Source organism: Enoplosus armatus, chromosome 14 (genome assembly GCF_043641665.1).
Source record: "Enoplosus armatus isolate fEnoArm2 chromosome 14, fEnoArm2.hap1, whole genome shotgun sequence".
In the NCBI taxonomy this organism is placed as follows: Eukaryota; Metazoa; Chordata; class Actinopteri; order Centrarchiformes; family Enoplosidae; genus Enoplosus; species Enoplosus armatus.
The window spans coordinates 11,827,592-11,847,915 of NC_092193.1; the positions used below are offsets into that span (position 1 = coordinate 11,827,592).

Below are 20,324 nucleotides of genomic sequence, written 5' to 3' on the forward strand. Positions count from 1 at the left end.
CTGTTTATAAATGAGCCTGGGTGCTTTCAACAGGGAATGACAAATACTTCCGTCAACTATTCTCATATTGTGGCACACAGTGGTACGGCCACACTGGTGCCCACGTCTTGCCAAGCCTCGCCTGGTATTGGTATGTGAATAGACTTGGCATTAAGACAGGACAGCCACCAGAGAGACTGCCACAGTTTTCTTGTGCCCCTAAGCAGCTCCCAATCATTAAAATCAGCTTTTCAAGGGCTGCTGACGAAATTCCTTCTCAGTCAACTCACAGGATGAAAGACACGTTCTTGAGACAAGTCAAAGGAAAGTTAGTGTTTGCTTACATTCTCTGACAAATGATAAAACAGAAAAAGCAAAGGGCTAAAGGTCTTTGTTTTAATAGAAATGCCATATTATGAATAATGGGTTTCCCAGCTTGGAGGAAACCAGAAAAAGGAATTTAGAACAGGGGCCATAACTAATAATAGACTGGTTAGTTCTCACTGGACAGTCCCAAATGACTATTGCTATCAGGAGAGAACACTCTTGAACTTGAACTTAAATCCCCATGATAATTTAAAACCAGTGTTTTGCTCAACAATTGCACGAGATCTGCTGGCACTGAGCAGCCGATTTACTAATTCTGACAACATATTATATAAGTATTTGAACCATCCCCTTAAACCCAACTGTGATGAGGCCTGCAAACATGACCTGACTTTTAGTCATGCCTACATTCATTAAGCCTTTTCTTGACTGACCTCTGCCACATGTTCTTAACATTTAACTCCGAAGAAAACCAAGTCAGACTGAGTGGTGCCTTACATGGTCCTCTAAAGCGCTTTTTAACAACCTAGTAAATGTGACTAAAGTAAATGTGACTCAGGTGACAAAAAAATAAAGGGCTCTTCGAGAGGATACAGTATCAGAAGTTTGTTTTTAGATACAGTAAATGCAAATAAAGAAGCAATAAAAGCAATTAACGTTGCATAGCCGTGTAAACACCTCTGTAGTAGCACAACATATCAGGTCTAATCACACTCACGCTGACAGCTGGGTGAGCCGAAATAACCTGGAGGGCAGGCTGTGGGCCCTATGCAGACAGAAAGCAATAGGATGGAGGAAAAAAATCATAAAAAATCATTGCTTAAAAATCTGTCAAGCTAAATTATGGTATGAGACACTGCAAAATCTTGTTTACTTACCCACAATAGGTCCTGCAGGGGATTTGGTGGTCGTCTGGTATACAGGATATCCTGATTATGAAGGAAAAGACACAAAATTAAGACCTCCACTGATGGGAAACTGTGATCAAGTAAAACCTCAAGTGTCACCTTTATTTATCGCAGTGGGGAATTGCTTTTGCTGTAAGATTAAAAAAAAAACATAAACAGACCACAATGCAGTTTGAGGCAAACCTTAAAGGAATAGTTTGACATTTTGCTCATTAACTTTCTTGCCGAGAGTTAAATGAGTTAGATTAAGTCCTTACAATAAATATTCAGCTGGAATCCACAACTTGTGGTTTTTACCATTTTGTTGATTAAACAAACAAGACATAACTCAACATTAATGAGTGAGCTTTAGAGGGGCTGGTTGGTGGATTTTGGTACCTTTGGACAGAGCCAGGCTAGCTGTTTCCCCCTGTTTCCAGTCTTTATGCTAAGCTAAGCTAACCGGCTGGTGGCTCCAGCTACATATATAGCATTACAATACAGACACAAGAGCAGTATCAATCCTCTCACATAACTTCCCTACATGTCAATAATCATAACAATAAATTAAAACACTGGTTGTAGAAATTTCATACAGTGACAAAAAACAACAGAAAAAAATCTCTTTAGAACCCAGACGGCCTCCTAATGACTGTGTCAACATGTTTAGACCAGTTTGTCAGTGCAGACAGCCTGGAGATGAGAGACCCAAATTTAATAATAACTTCTAGTAATAAATCATTCTATTCCTCATTAAATGCCAAGTCTGAATTTTCAGTCCACAATTACTTTCACGTGTATATGACATAACAAATAAAACACCTGGGGCAGATTACACATTTGTTGCTTTTTTGTGTACAGTATAATGACCGCATAAAACTAACATGAAACTTTTAGATGATATAACAGGTCAATCAAAGTTATTCAAAGTCCAGCAACACAGAAGATGTTGTCATGCAAAGACAGAGAAATAAAAATGACTTAAAAAGATGAAAGATGAAAGACTGGGAGGCTTATCTCTACGCCATGGAAGACTCCTGAGTCTGTAGCCAGATCAGATGAGATAAGATGGGAAACTCTATTTGTGTGTCTAATATCTGCATCTATTTGTTTAGATGGGGGTATGGCATGTGGAATGTGCGCTAGTCAATATTGTAGCATGTGCATACATCCGTCTGCATGTAGCCCTGCAGCATTAAAAGCATACTTCTTTGAGTATATAATAATGATAAGCCTCTTCCAAAAAGGTTGTATTCTTCCCTCGAGGGGAAAACCGACAGGCTGAAACACAAAAGGCTAAAAAAAAGGGTGAACATGAAACTGATTCCAGCCATCAAAGGGTGGCTTCAGTTTCACCTGTATACCTTGACACACTGAGCTTTCAAACACAGACACAGGTAGGGCTAACTGCTCCTTCCTTTATTACAGTGCCTTTACCTGCAGCCCTCAAAGATGTGATTCATGCCATATGACATATTAACACATTCACCCCTACGTTTTCCAACTATTTATCCACCCATCCGTTAGGTAAACTGGGTATCCAGAGTGTGATAAGAAAAAACAAAACTTACGAATGCACTGAGGGTAGTAATAGTATCCGTCAGCACAGCGATCACAGTTTTCTCCAGCAAATTGAGGCTTGCAGATACACCTTCCAGAACCCATTTCACAGCCGGCTGTAGTCCCTTCATCACACCTGCAGGCTGGTGGGGTCACATGTTGTTTTTTTAACTAACATATATATACAAATGTGCACAAATGCCAACAGATGATGTAGACTAACATGGACATGCATACACATAAACATAGCACAGTATTATTGATCATAAGGAAAAGATATATTTACTGTACATAACATAAAACATCAGTACAGAAAGCTTTCAACCATCCATCATCTCAAAATGAGATATCTCAGAAGCAAATAATGATTACAGAACCTTTACTGACTTCTCAGCTAAGCTGACTTAATTGAGTTTGTGGATTTTTATGGTTTACTTTTCAAAGCGCTAAGGGCAACCAGTTTAATTCCTCTACTTTCTAATGTCCAAACACAACTGGCAGCTATTTATACGGCGAGGAACAGCCATAGACCATTAAAGTAATGTAAACAAGAGCGGAGCCCAGTTTAGCAATAATACAAGCTGGTGGTGCCAGTGGTGCTTGTGCAATGGTGCCATTTGTGTCTGTCTCAAACAGGATACTGATGCCTCTCTTTGAATGTAACACTGTTTTGGCTTCACTTCACTCATAACTCATAGGTCGAATACCTACGTGGTGTAACATTATTTAGCTCCCAAACTTAGATAGTGCTGTATCCTGGAAATTTCAACCCAACAAGTTGCATTTTTGTGATATGCTTTCATTGCATTCATTAAACCAGCTGCGGAAATGGATTTGAACTGGTATCTGAAGGATATTTTGCTCCAGACTTGACACAGAACAACTATTGAGAACTATGCATGTTGTCTCAACATCCATTTTAGTACGATATTTACACAGCCTTTCATTTTGGTGCAGACCCCCACAGCAACATCTATTCAGCATCTAAATGTTATCCCACATGTCTCTACACTTATTTTCCACCTCTATATGTCTAGAGATACAGCGTGAAAACAGAACGCAGCCACGTACCCAACCCCCAAATAAAATAGAATAAAGAAAAATACCAAAACAAAATAATAACACACACAAGGCAGCACCAGCTCTCAACTATGAGACACAAATAAGCCTACATACATCTAGCCACACCCCCTGGACAGTCCAGCAACACTCAGATCCTTGCCATGCAAAGTTCTTTAAAAAATGATAAATAAACTAGTAGCAACAACAATCAAAAAATGGACTAAAATATGTAGAATTGAAAATTGGACATTTCAATGTTACAGTAAATCAAGGGGACAAACAGAAAACGCAACTCACGTATGCATCCAGTGGGAGACTCGGGGGGGACGCTGAAAGGTCTGTAGAAACCGTGAAGGCATCGCTCACAGTTCACTCCAGCAGTGTTGTGCTGAAGAAGAACACAACAATAATGTGTGAGTTCCAATTTCTTGTTTGAAATGCACATTACACATTCTCTGCATCAGTATCATATTGCAGAGGGATGTCATATTAACATAACACTTAATACGACTTTATTTTGACAAAATAAAATGACACAAAATGAATTTCTTGGAGCGGTGTAAATAAATGGGAAAAGTTTGTTTTGGCCTCACAAACCCGTTCGCACAAGTTGAAGAGTAAATGGTGCAGCACTAAACGCTCCATAGAGGACTCCATAAAGACATACACAGACAACATGGAATTTTTCTTCATTTTTTTGATGTCCTCCTCCTCCCCCCCTACAACCACACACACTCACACACAGGAATCAGTTTAGACTTGACATTGCATTTCATACCTGGCAGTTGATGCACACTCCTCCTCCGTTGTACCTGCCGAAGGTGTCTAAACTTGCTCCCCTCTTTTCCACCTCAGAGTCGTAATAACAGTCAAAGGCATGGGAGAAACACTGGCAGGCTGAGGAGGAAACCCCCGAGACACACACACACATACACACAGAATTATTCTATATGCCTCAGCAAATTATCTCTGACTCCCCCGTCTGTATTTAAGCCCCTTTAAGCTACTCATTTTCCAAAAAGGAGTTATAAGTGTGGTTGTTAAGTATTAAGAGAAACTATAAAATACAAATTAAACAAGACGGCACATCCTCTTCCTGTATACCACCCCTGTGTCTCATTAATGTTTATGAATGGTTAAGGTACATTTCCGCTGCATGAGAGCACTGATTGGATTACAAGTCTTCTTCATCTTTCTCCCTCTGATTTTATGGCTGCTACAAGGTCATGTTTCATGAAGGGAAATTTTGTCAACAGTCCAAAGCAATTAGATTCCAGCTAACACAGGCTCTGCTGGCTGACTGGATGGCTCGCCGATAAGCTGGCATGGGGGACTATCTGGTGGGCTGGCGAGGAACTGGCTAGCCAGCAGACTAGCTGGCTAAGCTGACAAAAAGCAGTTATCCTGGAGCTAGTTGTGCACCGTGTTGTTCATCACACATACCATATGAGGAATGTCCTCTCATCTCTTCACTGAGGCTCTCTACAATACCATATCAGGGCATCCGCGACAGGGCTTAGCTATCAGAGGCAAGAGGACACTTCAGTCCACTCTGTGGGTCGTAATTCAAGGAGCCAGCAGCGTGGGGAGTAGCAGAGTGTGGTTTTGTTTACACATTGAATGAACAATTGTACATGCACACTTACGATGACACTCATTGGGGCTGTCAACAGTTGCGGCACGCCATGGCTTCTGGTTAAATCCTGGGCAGCAGCGGTCACATGACTCACCGCAGGTGTTGTGTTGGCACTCACACTGGAGTCTACAGAGAGGAGATGAGACACCTGGATTTAGTGATGCAAAATCCCAGAACTTTCTTTAAATGTGCATTAATTCATTTGTTAACCACTTGGCAGCAACAAAACAAGCTGTAAACACAGCATTGACACATTATGACCTTATTTAGTTGTTAAGGTAAATGTGTCAGCAAACAGCTGCCTATTTATACAGCAGACACAGAGCAACATTAGAATTCATTTGGAGTCATGTTTCAGGCAACCCGATGAATGTAAGTCCAACATTCACTCCACTTTTAGCTTTTTGGTCTCCACCAACTCCTGAGGGAAATATCTGGCTCTTTAGCTGCTAGCTAGCTAGTTCTAACTTTGTCCATCTGTCGTTTGATGCTGAGCAAGTAGCGTATCAGAGCCTTTTCCTGAAAACAGCTTCAGTAAAAGTAAACAGTAAAGCCGTAAAAACCAAAACAATGAGCTGAAAGACGCTAAAACGCTCCATAGAACTGAAGAGAACTGCAGAGTTGGGAGATAATTCACTGTGTGTTTGTCACTCCAAGCAACACCTTTCATATTATACATAGTAGTTTGAATCATTGTTAGTATAAAAATATTGATTGAAGCAGCAATGGGATAGCCATGAATGCCATGTTGTTCTGTAGCTTAGTTGCTGTTGAATACAGAGGACAACAGTGGTTATCACACATCTTGCCCTTTTACCAACTATTTACAACGTCACAGCCAGTAATCAGACTAACTACAATAATCTGCTGCCCTTTACAATGGTGATGTCAACATACAAACATATGAGGTAATTGTCCTTCCTCAGAAACAATTCACTATCACTCAGATCACTAGATTTAGCAGCATCTCTGTGGTCTTTGCTGTGTGTCTTTTCAGCATGTAGTCATCTCAGTAAACTGGTTATACACAGGAGGCCATTGTGCAAGAAGACTATTAAGCTATGTTAATGAATAAACAAATGGAATGAATTTACTGGTTAACTTTTGAAATGCTTATAAAGAACCACTTCAGGCTGTAATTAATGAGTGATGAAAAATGCTTCAACCACACAAAAGTATTGAGTCAAATATTTACAGCATTGCTTAAGATGAAGAGCTTTACCAACCTGTTTGGGTTGTCCTGGTTACGCCCCCCACCACACACCTGTGCATGGCCATGACAAACGCAGCGTCCCCCGATGCTGATGTCTTTGATACTATAGTAATACTGTCAACAAACAAGGAAAATGTTATCACAGTAACAGCGGTGTTATCAGCAACATCACCCACACCAGAACAAACGTCTGGCTTTGCTTGGCAGCAGAAGTGAGTCACACGTGTTGACAAGAACAAACTTATACCATGATGATGATGATGATGATGATGAGGTGAGTCCAGTTTTATGGGGTGAATCAGTGCATTATAAAAAAAATCTATGATAAGAATCAACAGCAGACATCACAGATTTATTCTCAGCATGTCATATGAAGAAGAATGAATTAGCTGTTTTGGACGTGAATCCTGAGAATACATATCTGGAATTACTTTATACAATTTTAATAGTTTCACCAGAGCTATGTTACAGGATATCTTTAGCCCTATTACTCTACAGGATTTTATTAACAAATATTTGTCTGCAGTTTGGAGACGTGCCATAGTATGCACCTGCAGCCTGTGGGAGCTGTCCAAGCCAGTCCTAGCTGTCTCTACCAAAGGAATTACCATGCTGACAACAGACAGATCTGGCATTAGGCCTTGACAAGGATGAATGTGTGAGCAGGAGGGAGCAGGTCAGTGTGTTTGTGTCAGCATAAAGGAGGAGGCTAGAGGGTGCAGGGTGCAGAGTTGTAAATTTGGCTTGCCCAAATGGGAAACAAGAGTGTGCCAGCATGACACCTTTGTGTGAGGTTGTACAGTATGTGCCTCACCCTGCGTGTGACGGTGGGATCTCTCTGGGCCTTGGAGATCAGGTGGCCCAGCAGGGTGGTGGTGCGGAGGAAGTGTAGGCGGATGTTGGTGGCCTTGGTGAAGTCTCGTAGCACTGGCGAGTAGGTGAAGTTTTTGGACCCCGGCCGACCGTTGACCAGAGACACCACAATCTGGACAACACAAATGTATTTCACAACGATTGTTTTTGATACCTTATAAAATGTAGCAATTTTGGTTTGGTTTTCCAAAACTTTATGTTTTACCTCTCCGTTCTCCAAAGGGACGATCCGTGAGTATTCTGTGGTGCAGAGCTGGTCATCATCATTTAATATACGAGCATTGGGCTGCTTTCCGAACCTTTCAATACACTCGCGCTTTGAATCTGCCAAAATAAGAATAATAATTATGAGTCTTTTAATCTCTCACCCCATATTCCATTAATTACAAATTCAACTAACGACATTAATATTATCACATGGATGACTTCTGTAAAGCTACTCTCTATCACCAATCAATACAACACACCAATACCTCATTAATGACACATTGACAAATGTTGCGTTCGGGTGCTCTTGTGAAGCTCTGACATCTGATATTTAAAAGTCAGCTGCCAAAATACCTTATAGTCACAAATCTTGCTGTTGGACATTCAAACCCAGAAGGCAAACAGCAAACAAGTATCATGTTAAATGGATTCATCTGAATTTTAAATATGAGAATAAGTAAAATATGTAATATGTGAAAAGTATTGCATTAATACCTGTATTTTTGTACTTTTGTTAATTGGAAAAAATTATAGGAGGAGTAATATTCAATTGCAGTGTTTGTGAAAAAGGAAACAAAGCCTTCAAAATCATTAAAGGTAAGTGAATGAATCATGAGAGTTGTTTAAGAAGTTCAGTCTTGAAAGATCCTGAATAAACATGAACTTGGATCAAGTAAAAAATATGGCAAAGAGTAACTGAGATTGTAAATCTGATGAGTCACAGCTGTATCTCCTGGCAATCTGCGTGCTCAGGTACCTCTCGGATAGACGTCATAACTCAGATTTGCCAACTCAGCAAATCAAGAGCATGTAGTCAGGTATGTAGTTCAGATAATTTGGAAATGGAATGACATTATAGGCCTCGTAAGTTTGAAGTTCACTGCATGTCACCACTTGCTACTTTCTACTAAACATCTACCCCAAAACATACAAGTTTTAAGCCTGACATTTAACATTCAAAGTTAGAATAAGATTTTTTTTCACATACTACAAACACGCACACTTCCTGTCTTAAATTCTTAAGCAGGCTGATCAGTGTGCCAGGATTAAATGTGTGCCAGAAAACAAACTTTAATCCATCCTCACAATGGGTCTTTTTCAGAGCAGACATTTATGACTTGTCATAGCAGGAAAGACGCTGGTCTAATTAATAACGATAACAATGGCTGCATTCCATTCAGCAGTGCCAGTTTCGGGGCTCTGGTACTCTACATGCTGGATCTCTGGCATGGCTTAGGGGACCATTGTTAATGTCATTAGTTACACCTGTGCGTTTCCTCATATAATGAGTCAAAATGTCTGCCATCAAAATTTATTTATAATCTATTTTCCAACTAAATCTGCCAATTATGATTTAACAACCGTTCACTACAAAGACATGATAATCCTCCATATCTCTGTTTTTGTGATTTTGACAGGATTTTGTAAATAAGTGGTTGCTGCTGTTTGTACTGCACTTCTAATAAGTCACTTTGCAATCTCTTTCTGTTTATTCCAAACACACTATTGTCGCATCTGAAGAAAAAACCTGCTACCAGGTGCAATGAACAAAAAGTATAAAAGCTTCTGTCACCTAGGGATGAGCTAAATCACTATTGTGTTATACAGTTGGCAATAGAGAATAGCAGACATTCATTTACAAGAAAATGATTTACTTAAAAAATACAAACATGCATTCCAGATTTACTTACAAATCACTGATGGTTGGTGGACTGGTAGGTTATATATGGAAACACATTTATCTTAGATTTTCTGACCAACAACTTCAGAGGGACTTTCAATCATAAAGTTTCAACATTTGAGTCATAGCACAAGTCATGCTGCATTTTTAAGAATACAATAAAAAACAAAACTTACGTGCAAAATATTGCCAGGGGGTGAAGGTTCTCCCGTTGTCTACCGAGCGCTCTAGCACCCAGAGGTCAGGACGAGGTGAATTAGCGAACTTGATGAGGACGTATGCCACATGGAAGAGCTAAAAACCAGAACACAAAGAGCAGGCTAAACAAAAAGCAGTAACTGCTCTGAGCGGATTTTGGCATAATGTTGTAGCTTCCTGTGCTCTACTTGCTCGATCAAGTCAGGTCCAGTCTTGGCCGGCAGCTCTGACAATACTCTTATTTCCTGTCTTGGTTGTATATTTGCAAGTGATCACCAAAGAACTAACGACTATACTGAGGATTTAGCCGCTCTGAGCTTTTATTCCTGCAGCTTGCCTTCTGTGTGGCCATACAGCAAAGTACAAACAGTTCACCAACATTTGTCAGCATGGAGTCAATAAAAGAGGTGCAGGTGCAGCCAGGTTAGTGAAAAGACATCAGCTAAGCCCACATGATCCACATCTGTTCTCTGAACTCTCTATCTTCACCTTCCATCAGAATATACAGTCCATACAAGGGCAGAAAATTATGCCAATGATTGTTTCTGCCAACACTGAGCTTTCAGTCAGGCTCATGACGCTCAGAGCAGTATGTTTCCTTTGCAGTTCACCAACATCCTCATCAAGGCCTAAAAGCAGGTGACTTCAGCTTGACTGAACATTGTACAATGGAAAGGTAATTCGTAATAGTCAAAGCTCTCTTTGTTATGGTCTGGCATGGACTTGGTGTGGCTTGGAATTTAAACCCTGTGACGCCAACCTGCACGTGACACCTGCAGTGTCAACAAAAAGCCTCACCTACACCTGACCACCACACCCCTGTCTTGTTTTTATGAGGCTGAAATGCATTTTATCTTCATGCAATTTCATTGCTGGCGTGGACTGAAACCTGAAATATTGTGTGTCATTTAAAAAAAAGACATTTCTATAGACTGTCTTCTCTTTGAGAAGGATGAAGGCAGGCCCACACTCGTCTAGCATCCCTCAGTGCCTTGATGAAAACCCCCGCGGGCATTTGAAACAGTCAGGTTGCTATCTCTCCTTGCATGAGGCAGGCTATGCTAGTACTCATATCAAAGCAAACCAAAGCATGGCAATAGCTCTGCTGAGGAGTCATGGACTGTGTCAAAGGGGATCAACAATTATCTTGATAGATTTCTCCACTCAACCATGAAAAGTGATGGCCAGAAGTTCAAGTAGCTCTAGGGTTGATGGATTGTGAGAAAGTTCAGAGGTTAGTTTGGGAACTGTCTGGTCTTAATCTCTGAAAACTGTCAAAAATCCCCAATAACAAACAACAAAATCATTACGTTGCAAATAGCCTAGAATAGCCTTTTTGACTGTCCTTTAATCACTGTTGCCATTGAGCAAAACAGATCGGTAAGTAAATAAAACAGCTTAGAACGCCTCTTTCTGACCTCAACGTTGAATGGGGTGTGTCTTGAAATTAATCAGAGAACACTTCCACCTACATGCAACAGGATGTGCAAAAAAAAAGGGCACACGCAAACAAGATGTGGGCTGTCATGCAGCTAAAAACAGAAGGAAAGCTTTTCCAGAGGAGCTGCCTTTTATCAATATGCTGGTTCTGCTGAGGACCAGGAGGAAGTTTAGTTCACACGGGCTGCGATGACGTTAAGGGAGGGCCAGGGGAAGGGAGGCAGCAGAGTGAGATGGGGGGAGGGTAAAAAGGGTAGGCGGGTGGCTAGAGACGTGCTGGCTGGCATGCGGACCCATCTCAGATTCCAAACATAGCGCCACATTCCCCTTCCCTCCTAATGCCCCCAAAGCAGAGCATGCCACTGCTTTCAGGAACCTGTCACTGACAGCAATGCACAGTAGTGACAATCTTCTTCAACACTTGTCATGTGTTCAGATAAAGATGGTAACTACAAGAGATTCACATGTTTCCCAAAGAATAACAATGTACTTTATCACCCATAAAAATCTCTGTTCCAGTTCTGGTACCATCAGACACCAGACAAGTGTGTGTGTGTTCCCTGAGGATTTGTGGGCTAGCAGCACATTTGCATTAGTTTGCCTGTTGTTAAATGTATTGTCAAATGTGAAAGATAATTTTGCTACAATAACTAAGCGAGGAGTCTGCATGTCATTCAACCAACGTGTTCAGCAGACATTTTTTTCAGAATGGGTAATTATGTACAGGTTTCACCAAGTGGGCAGGTGAATAGAGCTGGGCATTAGAAATACTGGTGCCAATATAATAACTACAAATCTGAGCATTCAATGCCAACCTTCGGTACACAGCAGGCATTTCAGTCAGAACAAAAACATACTGATGTTCAGTACCTAGGCCTACTGGTGAGGAACCAACAGCATTATTACTGCAAAAATGTTAGATCTTAAAAAAAGCTTTAAACTCAATTTCATCAGAAAAAACTAAAATAGGCAATCCAACCACTTCTTATTTACTCTCACTCCTATAGAAACTGTGGAAATTCTATAATCTAAAGGAAAAGAAACACAAACTTCATGCAACTTAATTCTCGGCCTGAACGTGAATGATGCCATTCACTATGGTATCTAATACTGTCCTGATGCCAGTAACTGAGGGATGGTGAGACGAATCCTCCGGAAACAAACCCAGTCAGAAACAGACAGCGTGATCTTGGAAGACAGGGCCTGTCCTGGCACGGCTTTCCTCAATTTCAGGCCTGTCTCTCCAACTGTCCTGCCAGTCTAAACACACACCCTTGAAATATGTCCAGCACCTACGTATTGTTTGCAGGGAGCATGAGATATCGGGCTGGCATGCTAAGCACATCAGCACAGGCTTCCAGTGGCGCACAAAGACATGAAACAGATTGACAAGCTTGTGGCAAAAACACCTGGAATAACACTTGAGCCGAGCCATCCTCCCTGCCCCTCCCTGCATCTGCAGCCTCAGGCTTTAGACAAGAGTGTCATGCCAGAAGGTTTGGTGTGGGAGGTTGTGGGTGGGTGTCAAAAAGGTCAGGGGTTGAGCTGTGACAGGTATGGACTGTTTGACATCTACCCTGTCTGCCTTCTTACCCCATCTCAAATTCCTGACCTTGACCCCCAATAATAGTGTCACATATACAAGGTATAAAGTATCCAGATCTCCTCTAACCTTCTCATTAACACGACAGGGCAACACAGCCAACCAAGTCCCTCGTGACCAAACACCATTTTAACAACAGCATGTTAACATTTTCCCTTTCAATACACTTGTAGCAATGTGTAAATGCATTTTGACAAAACACACACAGAGTCACATTCTTACATCTGTTGACCCCTGACATTTCATGCCCACTGTGTATGTGTGTGTGTGTGTTATTATTTCTGGATTATTAACCCCTGACAGTTGTGTGTGTGTGACAGCTCAAGAGTGATAAATGTGCACCCTTAAGTGTGAACTGCAGCAGCCCTGCTGCCTCTACACACACAGAAGTCCTGCCCTCTAACTTCACACATGCCTGTGTTTCACACTCACAGAACACTTAAAGATCTCAAAAAAGGCCTGATTGCGTGACCCCGCTCTCGTTGCTGTGCCTGCCACGTGGATCTCTTCAATTATAATCTCTTTGTGTTGATCAAATGAAGTGTACTGTAAAGTGAACTGGTTAGCATTTTCTCACAGCCTTCTCAATAAGAAACTATAGTGTCTGTTACGGTCACTGTTCCTTTATTTCATAATCCATGTATTTGACATTCTAATCTTACTGTATTGCCCTAATAGCAAGTGCTGTATGCTACCATGAGAAGAAGAGATGTGTAGACACAGTACATGACTAATCTAAATCCAGGAGTGGAAGCATTTATTCTCATTACTGTAACAAAGTTGTTTTTTGTACTTACTGTACTGTACAAATCTATAATTTTACTTTTACTCAGCTCAAAACATTTGAAAACGTTGAGGAGCACAGTGGGACAGAGATGCTGAGTGGACAGGTTATAGTAGGACAGAGAGACTGAGTGGACTGGTTATAGTGGGACAGAGAGGCTGAGTGGACTAGTTATAGTGGGACAGAGAGGCGGAGTGGACTGGTTACATTGTTTTGAGAAGAAACGAGTAGAGAGGTTGAACCTATTCTAGTACTCTTTCCACACCTGTCTAAATCGTATATCTAATCTTATCTAATGTTAAACAGGCAGGAGATGTAAGCTAGCAATCTAACATTAATAAGCACATTTTCAGCAAGTGCAGTCAAGAAGCAGATATTGGATATCTTAATCCCAACTTCCAACCAAAGGGCACCGCATGGCCAAGAGGACTAAATCTACAGTGAGATCAGAGTACTGACAGATAGAAGCCATCTGAGCAAGCTCCTGAGAGTCTGATGTGAGATCAGAGGAATGCAATTCAAAGAAGAGGAGGCATCGCCTTCTGTTGGAGTGGATCAGCCTCTGCCAGACAGAGCATACTGCAGCCCACTGGAGCAGTTGCCCTCCTGTTTGTAACAACGCAATGTACAACTGTTTGTCTGTGTGCGACAGGTGGGCGGGGGGAAGGGGAGAGGGGTAGTCTAGTGTATTTTTCTCTGTCTCCATGACAGAATTAGTTATATGGTAACAGTGAAAAGCTGGCCAAAAGTCACAAGAGAAGTGTAGGTGTAAGAGAGAACATACAGTATATTCAAGTTTCTACTTGTTAGCAATGTTCACATTAGAAAAGCCTGAGGAGCAGCTGCTCAAGAATTGTCAGTTCACTTTATTCCGTTGAACACTACATGTTTGAAATTATTAAACCTTTAGAGAACATTAAGAAGCCAAGCAGAGTTCAAAATGGGCTTTAACAGTTTTCAGCATCAGTGTGTTCAGGTTCTCAGGAATTGAAAAGTAAGAAATTGTGTATTTTCCGATCGTTGTTTGTTAGCAATACTCTCTCTCAAATCATTCAATTATCTAATTTCTATAATATCTATAAATTATGAATCTTTGTTACAATTGGTTCAAGACCAAAAAACTCTTCTTTACTCAAAAACCTTGAAATGTGAGCACAAAATATGATGATTCTGAACTGCAATATTTCATACAATATGTGCAGGGAAACTATTGCATTAAACTGATGCAGCATGTCCTTGAACCTCAATGACCTTAATTGAAAGCATGCATATGGGTGTAATTCCATTCATACTATTCATGAAACGGCCCTCTCAAATGGGTCTAGGAAAACTCCTGCTCTCTAACACATCCCATTGCATCAGTGCCTGCGTCAGTAAACCTGTGACCACTGATTAGTATTTCCATGTATGAATTGATGGCAAAGGCCTTGAAAAGGTGAATAGATTCCGCGTTAACCCCCACAAGCTTTTCCACGCCTGAGCTCCAGATTTAGGAGGAACTGCAGTCCAACAGTCATCCGTGATGAACTTGCCAAGCCAGACTGCTATACTGCTAACTAGCACGAGGTGGCTGTTAGTGGAGTAGTAAATATCTGCTGGGTTGGCCTGGCGCCTCAGGCAGCCCGGCTAAAGTCAGGCACTTACATCACCTCCATCGTCACCACAGCAATAGGGACATGCCAACAGCCAGTCTTGTCACGAGGGTCGGACTGAGCCAGCTGCACTGTATGAACAAATATTTATCACCAAGCATGTACAACAACATAAGATTTTCAACAGCAATCTAATCTATTCTTATATTCAAAACACATGACACCTCAATTAGGATTATACATATTTGCTAACCCCCTGTTGCACGATTTGGAAGGATGCAGCTGTGCACAATGAATCCGTGTACACATGATCATATATGCATGCAAGCATCAGGCTTGGTTGTATCTGAATGTCTTCGCAGTAAGAGGGCAGATGTCAAGGGAAAAAATGTTTTCAGTCTAAGACTTGTGTGTTTGTGTGTGTGTTTTCTGTTTAAGTACTTTCTCACCACCAAATTACACCACCTCTCCATTTCTATACATTTATCTAGTGAAAAAAGAGGGCCAGGTCACTTTCAGAGAGGCTTAAAAAGAACCAAACCTTTGTGAGAGTCTGAGAGCGCAGAAAGGATGTCACACAATACCGCCTGGAAGGATTCTAACACAAAAGGGGGCGACGGCTGCAAATAAAACATTCAAACCAACTACGGTGGGAGGTGGACCCCTGAGAGAGGGGATTAGGTTCCAGGGGAATGTCTCTAAAATTGAGTTCTTGGAAGCTTTGTCTCTTGACTATTGCAGAACTGTGAGCAGTGCCAAAACCATTGGACTATCCTGAACCAGATCTTTCTTGTCATCCAACTTTAGCATTCAAAGTCTTGCACTTATTCACATCCCCTACAAAGTGAAAAGCACGTATACTCAACATCTCTGCCTGTTGAGCAAATGGATAAAAATGGATAAAAATGCAAGATGTTCTGTCCTGTCAGGGACCAAGCAGTAAGGCAACAAGGAAACAGGAGAAACAGGAGAAAAACTGGGTTTTTATTTACCCAAAAAAATGCAAAAACATTATAAGCCAAGGTGTTGATAATTAGGCCTATAAAAGAGGTCAACGCAACATAACTATACTCAATATAACAACTCAACAAGGTGTTAACTGAACAAACTGACCTGCCACAATGACTGACATGGGAACATATATAGTGGCTCAGCCAAACCAAGTAAAACGCAAGGGGTAAACAAAATGGACACCAACTACAACTAAATATAAAGCAAAATTAACTAAACCCCCCCACCATAACAAGGCAGCACATGGTTTGGCCCGATGAGCTGGCTCCAGGATTTAAGAGCCCTCAGCCACACCTTTTGCTGGACCAGGAAGGAACCTCCCCAACAACCATGATAACTCAAAAGACAAAGAAACAAATTATTAATACAAAGAATTACCAAACAAATTGTGATGTTAATTGATAAAGTATTGTGGACTGCAAATTAAAGTACCTGTGTAGGTTTACAAACTAATCAGTGTGAATTGGGATTTTATTACCCTGTGTGGCCATGGCCATCACATGTCCATTTAAAGCCACAAAACCACCTCACAAAGCTCCATCATCAACATTATAAACACCCACAGAGTTAAGTCCCTTAAACATCAATCCAGCAATGAATCAGAACTGAATTTAAACCAATAATGTCCAATATTCATTCAGTGCCTGACACTAACCAATCAAAAGTAGCTCAGTCTCATCAGATGGGAGACAAACAGCAGTAAGCCCCGGTATGTTTGCCTCACATGGTCTACTCTGAGCTCACTCAGGCAGATAAGCACATGTGGTCAGGGCTCCTAAAATACATTCCCCAGAAAAAAGACTGGCAGTGACTGGCAGTCCGATATGTGGTGTAAATGTTTACCAGAACAATGGCTTGCCTACTGTGTCCTGTAAATAGTTCCTGGAAAAGTAGCCAGTATTTTGGTGGGCACAGATGTAGAATACATTTACAATGGGATGGACAAGAAAAGGCTTACTGGTTCTTGACATATGAATGATCTGGCTAAACAAAATGACCATGGGTTAAACATATACAAGCCAAAAGCTGTATCAATCAAGATGTGATCTGTGCTTATGTCAAATCCACTCATTTTGGGCCCTTTATGCCAAACACCATCTTTATCTATATAGAAGCCTACTGAAGATCATTGAGGTGATTTCTTGTCTAAAGGTAGGATTTGTTATAGGTCACGGGTCAAAAGCCAAGAAGTCACAAAAACAGGGAGCTTGCATTGGCCTGTCTGAGACACAAATCCAGAGGAGATTTCAGAGCTGGAGGCAATTTAGAGAGTGATCACGTCACTAGAGGCACTCAGCCTTTGGGCCGGGCAATGAAAGTAGCACCAAGATTTGTGGACAGATCACCTGGATGAAAACAAGACTAAGCATGCATCAGTGACAATACAAACATGCTGATGTTTAGCAGGCATACACAAAGTAGTTTTTAGTCATACACCAAAGAATTGGACAAATTTGACCTGATGATGGCGACAATGGCACTAGATGAAAAGTCAGGAGATCAAAAAAAACTCAAAAATGCATTTTTGCAACTCAACCTCCCAGTGGCGCTAGAGGTAAAGTCAGGGGATCACCAGAGTCAAGAAGATTCATCCTCTGGGGACGATAAATGTCTGTACAAAATTCCATTGCAATCCATCAAACAGATTTTGAGATATGTCAGTATGGACAAAAATGGTGGACTGACCAAAAGACTGACATTGCCATTACTATAGCCATGCTGCTAGCGTGGCAAAACATTTAAATGATTTTCTTTTTAATAATTCTCAAAATTGTATTTTATGCCCATGTTTTGGTGTAATTTGTCTGACAAACTATTGAGTTCACTTTTAGCCGGATTAGTCTAGCTTTAAACTTGGCAGACCTTTGCTTCAAACAATCCTCTTTACAGAAAATAACGGAAACACCTCTGTCAAAAAACATAGCCCTCGCTCTTTGAACCTCAGCATTTTAACATAAACATCAACTGTGCCATTATCTAATACATCTACTGAGAGCTGCATGGATAACAGCAGAACAGCCACCTGCGTTGGTCTTGAAAGAAACCACAAACCCATTCAGCTGGGTCTAGCCCACATATTTCATTGAACAATCATTCATCCTTTGGATTTGAAAAAGAATCTACAAAGCTATCAAAGCTTCACATGGAACAGTCAAACAACTTGATAGCTCTAGTCCTGCCTTAGATAATGCATGAGCTTGCATTTGTAGGGTGGAGGAGAGCAATAAAGCAGTCTGGGAGGCAAATAAAACACTTAATTATTCTCAGGAAGATACCTCCTTTCAAACCCAAATCGGGTAATATATTAATATAAGCTGTTTTGAGTCTTTTGAATTTTCTTCTGCTTGCGAAATCTATCTATCTTTTGTCAGAATACTGTGAGTTTGTTGATCACAAATCTGCCCTCCACATGCTGAGGCTCTTTCTCACAGACTCATCTGTCTTCATAGAATAGGTTAGAAGATTTGAGCGTTAAAACAACCGTACGGCTTAAAATGCAACGGTGGCAGGTGAGCATTGTTTACAGCCTTGGTGGTTGAATCAGATACCATGAAAAGAAGAATGTGTGTGACAGGTGTGTGTGTGTGTATGTATGGGGTGGTGTTGTTGTAGTGAAGGAGGGCAGGGTGTTGTGCGGTTGGTAGTCACCATCAGAGATCTTGCCATGCTCTCTTTTTAGCACACCATAATGCAATAATGCTGCTTTCCCCCGCTCCCAAATAAACTGAGCATTACCACGTATTAAAGTCTGACATCCCTAAAGGCCCTGCATGCGTCCATCCTCTTGTAAGTGCGGACTATATTTAGCCGTGTAGGGTCTTTGCTCAGCTCGGTCTGTCTAAAAACAGAGATAGAAAAGCCAACACCCACTGTCTGACACAGTGCCCACTGGGAGCCAAATATGCAACACGTGTGGAGGAGTTCTTTTGTTGCTCTCTTTTTGAAGTCTACGCCAAAACTAGTCAAAACCCTCCTCGCACAAGTTGTCCAGGCCTCCACCTGCACTCCTCGAATCTGATTTTGCATCCTTCTGATCCCTAATCCCAAGACAGAATTCCTCTCTTTCCTCACCGTGGATAATTGAGCGTGAGGTGCAATTTTATGGGCCGCGAGCCAAACTCCTGCCAGAGACACGGGTAGTGATGGAAGCATATTTGCCGGCCAAAGGGGCGTGAATCTGATGCCTGGCAAGCATCCAACTGCAGCACATTATTCACATGATCACTGCTGCTGGCTGAAATGATAAAGCTCAAACTTTAAATATAATCATGTAACACTTTTGGGATATTTGTGAATGAAACACTGTGAGTCAAAAACAACTGTCTTCCGAGCATATCCAGAACAAATAAGCAGCAGCAAAACACAGAATAGCATATGGTGCCAAAAAAATGGCAATTTCCAATTTCACAGCAGTGAAGATGCTCTGGCAGCTCACACAACTGGCGCAACTCATTTCGCAGAGCAATGACCAAGGCAGAAAACACTTTCATTCTCTTCCCTCTGTAACATCCAGGTGCTATATTTTACTGCCACCACACAGTAATCATTCTTCAAACTGCAGGTAGCAGCAAGTAAACAGCTGCTCATAGCAGAGTGTGGTATGATAATCTCACCTGCCCAAGGTCCAGGGTGACATTCACCTCGTTGTAGCCCAGTCCCCTGGAAAGAGGAGGGCTCTGCCACCACCGCTCTGTCCCATCGATGGCGTTCGTCACCGGGTGGGCTTTGTTTGGGTCAACAGCATTGCAGTTGTCACAGAATTGACCCTAAATGGTGTCAAATTGTTGGTATTTAGAAACCTACACACCCAGGTAATTGCAGCAAACTACATGCATGGATGGCAAGCACTGGCAAATAACTAACCAAATACTTAACCTGAGGCAGTTTTATGTATTTAATCTAATGAAAATATGAAAAACGTTGCAACCACAAGAAAATCTTAAATTTAGGGAAAAAAACCTTTGCACATCCATGCCAAACTACTGTTCTTACAGTAATGTTGGGCCTTTTAGAAGACCTCCTGGGGGGACAAGACCACATTTGAAATGGCATTTCCTTTAGAAAACTCAACTACAATGGTGTAAAACTATTTCTGGCAGTAGTACAACTTGGCGGGCAGGATTGTCAGAGCTTTTACAAAGACACAGACAACTTTTATAAAGGGAGCATATTCATAAAAACAGCTGAATATACTTTCTGTTAATAGTTATATATTGAATTTAACTTACTGTTCTCTGTATGCATCCGATTACAATGTAATTTCCTATTGC

General features: G+C 41.2%; 1 protein-coding gene across 1 annotated transcript in view; it reads right to left on the reverse strand.

Moving 5' to 3' along the window:
* The window catches only part of LOC139296058 (laminin subunit alpha-3-like), a 53,429-nt gene that overhangs the window by 32,760 nt on the left and 345 nt on the right, over positions 1–20,324 (reverse strand). Inside the window, exons 2-12 of the mRNA XM_070918339.1 lie at positions 19,668–19,820; positions 9,602–9,719; positions 7,743–7,861; positions 7,479–7,649; positions 6,678–6,778; positions 5,462–5,577; positions 4,594–4,712; positions 4,113–4,203; positions 2,765–2,896; positions 1,185–1,235; positions 1,025–1,072 (exon numbers count right to left, since the gene is read on the reverse strand). Coding sequence (XP_070774440.1) covers positions 1,025–1,072; positions 1,185–1,235; positions 2,765–2,896; positions 4,113–4,203; positions 4,594–4,712; positions 5,462–5,577; positions 6,678–6,778; positions 7,479–7,649; positions 7,743–7,861; positions 9,602–9,719; positions 19,668–19,820 — 1,219 coding nt within the window. The remainder of the gene's footprint in view (positions 1–1,024; positions 1,073–1,184; positions 1,236–2,764; positions 2,897–4,112; positions 4,204–4,593; positions 4,713–5,461; positions 5,578–6,677; positions 6,779–7,478; positions 7,650–7,742; positions 7,862–9,601; positions 9,720–19,667; positions 19,821–20,324) is intronic.